Genomic DNA, 10118 nt, shown 5'->3' with positions numbered 1-10118 from the left:
AAAACAGTTCAGTTAATTATGTGTTGTCATTCTGAATAAATGCGTATTGAAATGTGTAATAAAAGACACACTGAAGGCTACTTGGTACCGCCCTCCCCGCCCGTGGAGCCTTCCAGAAGTCGCCGGTAGACTCGTGCGACTTACAGTTCAGCCACACTCCAGGTTTCCATCGTAAAAACTCATTATTTTATCAGTTGGGCGCTTTCTAAGTGTCCTTATCCCTCAGTCAACATGTCCGCTTTCGGGACACTGGCTTTCGATGATTATGGGAGACCTTTCCTCATCATTAAAGACCAGGACACGAAGACACGGTTAACGGGCATTGACGCACTGAAGGTACAATGGGCTAGCTAACGGGGCACAAATGTGGCGTGTTGGTTAGCAATTTGCTCATTTGCTGTTAGTTGCATGGCGTTGGGTACGTTAAACCAACAACATATGTGTTTATCTACAAGGCTATGGTGTTTAATCATATGCTCAACTGGCAAGATGAGTTGTTGGTGCAATAGGAACAGAATAGCATCCAAAGGATTAGCTGGCTAGTCATGCTAACATTGAGGCCCATGTGCTTTCTTTAAGGCGGTGCGTGTTGCTAGACAGGGCTGTGACCAAATGTTCATATTTGATTTACATCATTTGTACTTGAAAGTTGAAACTCTTTTTTTTCGCAGATGGCAACTTCAATATGATTTCTGTATAAAGAAAATAATAAGATGTTTTAAAATTTGAGCTGACATGAAATTGTTTTATTTTGCAGTCTCATATTATGGCAGCCAAGGCAGTTGCGTCAACGCTTAGGACATCTTTGGGACCTAACGGTGAGTATAGCTAAACCAATGTAGCTAGTTAGGTACAGATCGAGATTGCTGGACGAGTGCGCAGATGCTAGGCTAGCGCTGTGACGACAACCGCAAGTCATTGCCTCCTTTTTTTGCTAGTGAAAGTTACAAGAATGCACGGTGTGCAATGTTAAATATAATAAATGCCAACCGCAGGGATAAGTTTCTTTTTCACCCAGGTGATAAAAACTCCCTACGTCACAGCCGTAGAAATAAAATGACACTATTTTATTTTATTTCATAGCCCTATGCTAGGAAAAAAGACTACTACGTTGTAAGTCTGTTATCCTTCCCTCATAAAAATGTGACCCATTAAAATTCATTGGCTAAGATCACACTTCTCCTTAACCATTTCTGCATTCAGGTCTTGACAAGATGATGGTTGACAGGGATGGAGAGGTGACTGTCACCAACGATGGAGCCACTATTCTCAGCATGATGGATGTGGACCACCAGATTGCCAAGCTTATGGTGGAACTCTCTAAGTCCCAGGATGATGAGATTGGAGATGGAACCACTGGAGTTGTCGGTATGGAATAAGAAGATAAGGGCTTTAGGGTGATTTTGCTGTAGACCTGGATTCATACAATTTGACTGGGTGTTCTAGTGGTCCTAATGTAGATGACTCCAACATTTGTTTATATATTACATACATATTTTGTGTGTGTGTGTTACTGAAAAGGTCTGTCCAGAATAACTTACTAACTGAAGGCAGAAGGATTTTGTATGACTGCGTTTTATCCATGTACTTTGTCTTTAATGTTGTGCTACAATACTAAAAACATTGTATTCACGAGTGTCCGTTAATGGCATGTCATAGCCGATGCACTTGATCATAAATGCACTGAAACGTTCTAGCATCCTGCTGCAATATCAAAATGGAACAGTGTGCATTAAAAACAATTCTATTTAGAATTATTATTATCTTACTGTATTTTCCTCTTCCTCCTCAGTGCTGGCTGGGGCTCTGCTGGAGCAGGCGGAGCAGCTGCTGGACCGTGGAATCCACCCCATCAGGGTCTCTGACGGTTACGACCAGGCTGCACGCATTGCCACAGACGAGCTTGACAGGATTGCTGAAACCCTGCTGTGCGATCCCAACAACACAGAACCGCTCATTGAAACCGCCATGACAACACTGGGATCAAAAATGTGAGTGTTGAGTGTTTTTGGTAATTTTTTAATGTCCATTATATAAATGAGACTAAATCTTAGAAACACCTCCTTAGTATAACAGTCCAACAGCACCACACCCTACAGCCTCTAAAATTACATAGTTAAATCAGCAGCTCTGTGCAACATTTATAACAAAACCTTTATGACCTTCATAACAGGAGGATTTATTTTCTGAAAATGTTTAGTTTAGTTTTTATTAGTTTAGTCTTTTTGTAATGTGGGATTCAAAGGTCCGTAAAAGTATTGTGTAATAATAACTCAACAAAATCGTCATACAATTTTAGAAATATGTATTCAATAACACTGGTACATATGATGATGCGCATACATGTAACCTGTTAACACAAGACGCAGCAGTAAGTGCAAAATGTGTTTGACGTGTTCCAGGAGAGAAACCTTCCCAGCCAGCAGGCTAAAGAACACGGACATCAACAAGTGTTTTGAACTTTGGTTCGAGTAAAGTGGCGAACTTTAGAGTCAATCAACTCACACAGTTGTGTAGACCTATTCCACAAATTAACCCACGTTCCCCCCGCGGTGTTCCTGCGTATTTACTAACCAGCTGTCGGGTTGCCGGTGAAAGCCCCCTGTAGTGTTCTCTGTCCTGCGGTTGTCTCCGCCTTGCTGCTGGCCCTATGTATCCATATTTCCGTGACCGTAACGTTACCGGGGTTAGAGTCTGTTTCGGGGAAAGGTGGCATGGCGTTTTCCTTAACCTTGTTTAGGTAAGCTAGGTAAGCCTCCTTTTGTTTGTTTCTCAAATGTAGGCTACTCTCAAATCCGTGGGATGTTTCACTGTAAAAACTGTCCACGTATTTCACCACCTTACACTGCAAGGCACTTGCTTTTATTTAACAGTCATAATCAAATGGGACTCGGCCCCTTTCTTCCGACTTTTGATACCGCCATGAGGCCATGGGGGGGGGACACCTGTAACAGATTGCGCATCACCACAAGCCTGTAAACCTAGAGGCCTCAATGAAGAGAAGGGAGAGCATTGCAGCTCTTGCAGCACTTTAAAACCATTTTATACAGTCTGTTTAAAACTCACAGAAGAATGTAGTAGCGTTGGTGATGTATTCGGCTCGTAAAATTAAATAAGAATCAAAGTCATTTAATTTTAAATCAAATTCATTAAAAAAATTAATTTGTGAGTCAAGATCGTGATTTTTACAATGAATTGTAAAGGCCTACTAAAAAGTAGCACTCAGTGGTGTCAGTGAGCCATTAAGCATGCAAAATGCTTCTACCACAATTTAAAATGTTACTACAGCATGTCCAACGTTACACGTTGTATAGGCAGCCGGGAAAAACGTTACACACAGATGGGCTCACATAGTAGGAGCTAACAAATCAATAAAGATTTGTGCTATATTTTGTTAAAATTGTACAGGGAAAAAATTGTTAAGGAACAGGTATCACTCTAATCAACTAAGATATTAAATCTTACTGTTCTGTTGTCTTTCAGTATCAACCGGTGTCACAGACAGATGGCGGAGATTGCAGTGAATGCCATCCTCACTGTGGCCGACATGGAGAGAAAGGACGTAGACTTTGAGCTCATCAAGATGGAGGGAAAAGTTGGAGGCAAGCTGGAGGACACACAGCTCATCAAGGGAGTCATAGTTGACAAAGAGTTCAGTCACCCTCAGATGCCCAAGGTACAAACAGGGAGCTTCATTCTTGGATGTCATTACATCTAAATCCGGTTTTGTCTTTGATCACATAATAGTTGACGATGCAGAAGGACAAATTTAATGTCTGTCTGCAACCGTGAGATCAGTGTAGATTAAAATACGCTTTTAACTTTAGAGGACACACTCCTATGTTGCTGACATGTTGCATTTTTTTATTTTATGTGACCACTGTAAGATAATGATGCTGACATCAGTTATTCCTTGTTCCCACTCAGGTCCTCAAAGATGTTAAAATGGCTATCCTTACCTGCCCGTTTGAGCCACCTAAGCCGAAGACCAAACATAAGTTGGATGTGACCTGTGTGGAGGACTACAAAGCTCTTCAGAAATATGAAAAGGACAAGTTTGAAGAGATGATCAAACAGGTAAGTGCTGCAGCATCTACTGTACTAAAACTGAATTCTTAACATCTACATTGGCACATGCTCAAAAAGTGAAATCCTTTCTCTTTTTAGATCAAAAGCAATGGTGCCAACTTGGCCATTTGCCAGTGGGGCTTTGATGATGAAGCCAACCACCTTCTGCTCCAGAATGAGCTGCCAGCCGTGCGCTGGGTCGGAGGGCCTGAGATCGAGGTGAGATCATTTTGTCACATGATAGAACCCCTTGATGTTAACTTACTTTTGAACATAATATTTCCACGTCCTTTGTCACTTAGATCAAACATGTATTCACGTTATTGGCATATGGTGCTGATGAGCAGAAAGTACTTAGTTTGTGTTCAAGTTTTAATTGTCGCTTGTGATTCCTCTGCAGTTGATTGCCATAGCCACAGGAGGCCGCATCGTGCCAAGGTTCTCTGAGTTAACACCAGAGAAGCTCGGCACAGCTGGTGTGGTGAAGGAGATCAGCTTTGGCACTACAAAGGATCGCATGTTGGTTATTCAGGAGTGTAAGAACACCAGGGCTGTAACAATTTTCATCCGCGGAGGCAACAAAATGGTAAGCACAAATGAGACGTGTACTCTAATCTAAAATTAACATACCAATTTTTGTTAATCTATCAGTCTTGGTTCACCTTTTATTTCACCTATTATTATTTTCATCCCATTAGATCGTCGAAGAGGCCAAGCGTGCTCTCCATGATGCTTTGTGTGTAATTCGCAATCTGGTCCGAGACAACCGTATAGTGTATGGAGGAGGAGCTTCAGAGATTGCATGTGCTCTGGCTGTCAACCAGGCTGCAGAGAAGGTGAGATAACTAAAACCCACAGAACCCGTTCTCAGAACTAAGCTAAATTTAAAAATGCTATTCCTTTTTATAGAATAAGACTGAATGTTTGACACACTTTTGCCCTTTCTCCTGCTGCTCTGATCATTTTTATTTCTGCTCCTCGCCTTTCTAGTGCCCATCATTGGAGCAGTATGCCATGAGGTCGTTTGCTGATGCTCTGGAGGTAATCCCCATGGCGCTGGCTGAGAACAGTGGGTATAACCCGATCCAGACCATGACAGAGGTCCGAGCCAGACAGGTCAAAGAGAACAACCCCTTCCTCGGTATCGACTGTCTGCGCAACAACACCAATGGTAAGAAAGGAACCGTGGTCGATGGTAACACTGCGTTTAAATGTCAAAACAGGACCACAGGATATTGAATGCTTTTTTTTTTTTTTTTTCTCTTTCTCTTTACAGACATGAAGCAGCAACATGTGGTCGAGACCCTGATTGGCAAGAAACAGCAGATCTTGCTGGCTACTCAGGTAGTCAAGATGATCCTAAAGATTGATGACATCAGGAGCCCAGGGGAGAGCGAGGACTGAAGGCCTCCTGGAACACTTAAAGATTTCGGGGCTGTTCTAAAGGTTTAGGCACTTCCCGAGCACCATGTCCAAACCGCACTGCATATTGCTATTTATCATTTGATACAAAATGTTCAAGCTGTTGTAGTATCAGAGTCACCATTAAAATGTTGGTCCGTTGAAATTCAGTCTCTGTAGTTTTGATTTTGGGCCCCCAATATTGAACCAGACAATAAAAATAAATCTTTATGTATTCATGTAATTTAACCATTCCATTGACTCCAAAGCTGTTATGTTAAGGTAACTTAATTTAATTATTGTGTTTTACATTAACAAAACATACTGCATCCATCTTTTTTGGAAAAGTGCTTAATAGCTTTGTCTCAACAATTTAAAATTCACATTTTAGTAATTCAGTATCCACAGGTCCATACAGGAACATCCAGACCCCCAAAATAATTTAAGAAAAACCATTTGGGAAACTGGAATGTTACTAATCATGCAAAAATGATGACAAACTAGAACTGCCAACAGGTCTCTGTAAATGGCCAATCTGCATTTTCCATTTGTAGTGCATTGTGTAAATGATTACTTGGGTTGATTCTTCTCCTTCTAAACTTGTTTACATGTATTTGTTGAACCAGTTCAGCATGTCAGACCTGGCCTCCAGGATGCCGGGTTTGTCTGCAGGGTTGATGTCCTCTCTCTTACGATGGACAAACCCATGAGTCTGACCAGGAAAGATCTTTACCTGGTAATCCACTTGGCATTCCTCCTTTAGCTTCGCTTCAAGGACTTGCACCTGACATTCAAAAGGAAGTTCTGCACCTTAAAAGTTCATTGTTTCATGTCTGCATTTACTCATACAACAATTTTAAATTTCTTGTGTATTTTAACAAAGGCATAGCCTACTGATGTTGCTTTAAGAACATTTGGTGCTCAAGTACCAGAGTGAAGCATCAGGCAGGTTCCACCATGACCATTAACCTGAAGACAATACTGTATGTGTACTAACCTGGTTCAGTGGGATAACGTCATCTTTCTCCCCAAAGATGAACAGCGTAGGACTCCTCAGCTTATATCTGTTCTCTGTCTCACGGACGATCCCTGCTCAGCATCAAATAAGCCAATCATAACAAGCACTGTACAGCAACTTTTATAGATGAGGATTACTGATTTGTAATACTTTAATGGATTTGGGGAGAGCAGGTTGTGCCACAGGTGACAAAGTAAACCGATACATATGTTGCGACCTAGAAGTATTACCTAATTTCCTAGAAAAGGGATTTGCTTGGAATTCTGTTGGGAAGTTACTATAATTTCATTTGATAAATGTTCTGTATATTATTCTGATTTGTTACTGAAAATGTTGTGTTGCTATGTGTAAAAAGAGAATTCCAACAAAAAATAACTTGCAAAAAAGAAGACTGAGTCTGTTTTAAGTGTGCAACACATACCGTAGGCTGACACTCCTGCTTTGACATCTGGATACTGCAGGCTGATGTAATGCGTGGCAACCCCTCCCCAGCAGAAGCCCAGTGCTCCGATGTGTTTGGCCTCACAGTGCTTCATCAGGTACCTCAACACTGCATCCACCTCTCTGGAGAGCAAAATAATGTTGACCAAAATGTCTTAAAAAGAATGCATGCCAGAAAAGAATCCATGCATGTAATCAGCAGCCCTTATAAATCACCAGATCAGATTAAGTATTGTCCCCAATAAAGGAGTTGAAAACTACTCACTCAAAACACACCATTAAATGCAGGACCGCTACTTCAGCTAGATAAAATGGGATCTCGACTGCTTGATAAAGTAAAGTTAGTTTAGTTACTTGTTTATGTTCGTTGGCAATTTATCTTGAAGCCACCCCTGAAATGTGGACCAGTCATGTGATGAACTCCACGGCTCCTTTCCAACAAAGAAGTCTGGACAAACAGCGCTGCTCGGAGCAAACAATGGAAGAAACAGAAACACTGTTAACTAACCGAGTCATACAACGTCCTGTACTTGGTTTTAGAAGCACACATGGATGTTACTATCCACTGTTGTCTTTCTTTGAGCCTATGTACGGTGTGTTGATTTCTGCTCATGTGTAGGCCTGCACGATTAATCGTTAAAAAATTGCGATCTCGATTCACCCTGTTCACGATTTAATTTCTAAATAACTTCATGACTTTGCTTCTCATATCATTTTACAAGCCGATTACATCACAAACACTACAAACTAAACGCGTCTTCTGTGAGTTTTAAACATACACTGTATAAAATAGGTTTTAAAGCGCTCCTGAGCCATGCAATGCTCTCCCTTCTCTTCATTGAGCCCTTTGTGTTTGCAGGCTTGTGGTGAGGCGCAATGTGCTTTAGGTGCCAAGAAAAATCTATGTTTTGTACTACCAATTTGTTTTGATTTTGTCATTGTCAAAATAATCGACGCAGAGAATTGTGACATCACAATTGTGATTCATATTTTCCCCCCAAATCGTGCAGGTCTACTCACATGTATCCATTGGCAGCCAGCATATCAGCCATGTATCTTGTGTTGGGAAGCTGCCACCCGTAGATGTCCTGTATGACAATGATGGCCTTGTTAGTTGCAGCGGATGGTTTCACTACATACGCTTTGATGTGCTCTATCTGGATATCCTGGCCGAGCCCTTCATACTCCATCAGATCACCAATATGGCAGGGGCATGGCTCTGCTTCATTTGCCATCTGTGGACAGACAGGAGCAAGAAAACAGATAGAATGTCAGCTAGAAAGAGGGGCAGCAGGAAGAATGGTCACCTAAAGGAAAATGTGCTGGCTTGTGCTGGCTGCACAATTCTAATTTAAGGCTCTTGCAAATAAATAGTATGGGGTATTTCGTACATGTTCTGAATCATCAGAGCGCCCTGAGTATTGAAGTTTTTGAGTTCTGTGTCCCTGGTGTTCTTTCATGCCACAGGGATAAAAGCAATACCGTTTAGATGGAAATTGTGAGAAAATGTTCGTTATTTCTGGTTTAAAGAAGTCATGTGACCTCTGTGTTTTTCAGACAGATTCAGAACTGGGCTTAAGTTAAAGCCTAAAAGGTCCCCTTTTTCCAACGATGCCAAGCACCTATAGAATATTGACAATATCTTTCCCATAAGCCTAAACCAGATATACACCAGATTTCAAAAACGGAATATATCTTAGTGGGTTATAGTAACTTTATGAGTTAAAACAAGAGATTTCGCTACCATCCTGCTATCGTGGTTTTTCTTGTACTAGGGGTGTATGCCTTGCCAAAATCACTATGGCACTTTGTCCCCCCAGATGATACCGATGGCCCGAATGTGGGGCCCTGGCTCATGGACTAATAGAATACTATTATAGATATTATTATAGAGATCATTTTACGACCATACACCTTGGACGCTCCATGATTATTGGTTTATTTTTACTTACTGCGGGTTTTGTTTCGTTTTTTAAAACTTTTTCTTGACCCAATGTCAAAGCATTGTTCAAAAATAGCTTTAGCTTTCTTCTTAGTCTCATAGAATGTTGACATCGGTGCCTTTGTAAATCAATTTGCATGTGCCTATACGAACCATACAAATAGATTCTTTAGTGTCCTTTAACAAGAACATGTGTTGCCACCTTCTGTCCGAAGACATAAATACATAAATCCACATACATACCGTATTGATTTCCGATTTTGCGATGAAGGTAATGTAATGTATGTGAGGCTAAAAAAGTTGCAGCCAGAGTCGGTCGTAAAGCAATGTGAGCTGAATGGGTGGGACCAAAGTTCTTATTTTCAGAAAATTCATGACCTTCAAAATAAAAGCTGTAAGTTTCAACTGTAATAATTATATATAGCGCTAAAATAAAATGTCATTACTATCTTGCAAATATCCCTTTGTAGCTGATATGCTCAAAGTAATTTATCAACTAGTAATCGTAAAAATTATAAGATTCTTCTCAGTGAGAAACGTACCTTTTTACAGCAACCTAGAAAACTGTCAAATATACCTCTCTATTTTCCAACCCAATCTTCACCCTGTGTTCATGAGTGTTAACACAATTGTGACCGAAAATTTGGACCCAAAAAGAAGTTTGATGATAAATAAGTCATGTTGATATCGTAGCTATTGTTCTTTATCTTACTGCAGCGTATATTCATTTTTCCCTGCAGTAGCCTACTACGTAAATCTTGATTCCCGTGTTGTAGTCATGTAAGATAACTTGCAGGGGTTTTCTTCATAGACAGTGAAAGAAAGTGAAGAATACTGTAACCGTTTTGCTCTACACAGAAAACCTCACCGATTTTTCTTACTATTTTATACATGACTATGTTGAGAGAACGAACATTGTCTGAAGTTTATGATTACATGTCGTTTGTTTTCATTTGTGTCTTTCAGAATTGCCTCCTAAAAGGCACCGCTGGGATTCGAACCCAGGATCTCCTGTTTACTAGACAGGCGCTTTAACCATCTAAGCCACGGCGCCTGTGATGCTTTGGGATCTGGTAGTTAACTAGACTCACGTGCGATGCCACACGTTATTATCACGACTTTACAGGTTTAAAAAAAATAAAACATCTTGTTTTCTTTTTAATATTCTGATTCACATACTTGTTCTTCTTTTTAAACATCATGGATTAGTATTCGACATATTTGGGTACAGTGTTGACTGTCTTTGAG

At 40.6% G+C, this 10118-nt stretch overlaps 2 protein-coding genes and 1 non-coding gene across 4 annotated transcripts; 1 reads left to right on the top strand and 2 right to left on the bottom strand.

Annotated features, from left to right (window-relative positions):
* The first annotated feature begins 65 nt into the window (after positions 1 to 65).
* On the top strand, positions 66 to 5635 carry cct5 (chaperonin containing TCP1, subunit 5 (epsilon)). Its single transcript, XM_034861802.1, has 11 exons — positions 66 to 336; positions 758 to 818; positions 1204 to 1368; positions 1793 to 1991; positions 3484 to 3676; positions 3928 to 4077; positions 4168 to 4287; positions 4469 to 4654; positions 4767 to 4904; positions 5059 to 5239; positions 5345 to 5635. The coding sequence occupies exons 1-11, from the start codon at positions 232 to 234 to the stop codon at positions 5470 to 5472; spliced, it is 1626 nt and encodes a 541-aa protein (XP_034717693.1). The 5' UTR covers positions 66 to 231; the 3' UTR covers positions 5473 to 5635.
* A 189-nt stretch (positions 5636 to 5824) lies between these two features.
* On the bottom strand, positions 5825 to 9206 carry cmbl (carboxymethylenebutenolidase homolog (Pseudomonas)). 2 transcript variants are annotated; one of them, XM_034861804.1, is made up of 6 exons: positions 9114 to 9206; positions 7949 to 8166; positions 7283 to 7390; positions 6909 to 7051; positions 6467 to 6558; positions 5825 to 6253 (listed from the first exon to the last, which is right to left on the bottom strand). In XM_034861804.1, exons 2-6 carry the CDS (start codon positions 8161 to 8163, stop codon positions 6074 to 6076), a joined length of 738 nt encoding a protein of 245 aa, XP_034717695.1. In that variant the 5' UTR covers positions 8164 to 8166; positions 9114 to 9206; the 3' UTR covers positions 5825 to 6073. The 2 variants fall into 2 exon arrangements, with proteins under 2 accessions (XP_034717695.1, XP_034717694.1); XM_034861803.1 differs by having other exon boundaries at positions 7949 to 8163.
* A 644-nt stretch (positions 9207 to 9850) lies between these two features.
* trnat-agu lies at positions 9851 to 9924 on the bottom strand. The gene has a single exon. It is a non-coding gene; the product is annotated as a tRNA-Thr (tRNA).
* Positions 9925 to 10118: the final 194 nt, after the last annotated feature.

The sequence above is a fragment of the Etheostoma cragini genome, chromosome 22 (assembly GCF_013103735.1).
Source record: "Etheostoma cragini isolate CJK2018 chromosome 22, CSU_Ecrag_1.0, whole genome shotgun sequence".
Classification (NCBI taxonomy): domain Eukaryota; kingdom Metazoa; phylum Chordata; class Actinopteri; order Perciformes; family Percidae; genus Etheostoma; species Etheostoma cragini.
This window is presented reverse-complemented; position numbering and strand designations above follow the sequence as displayed.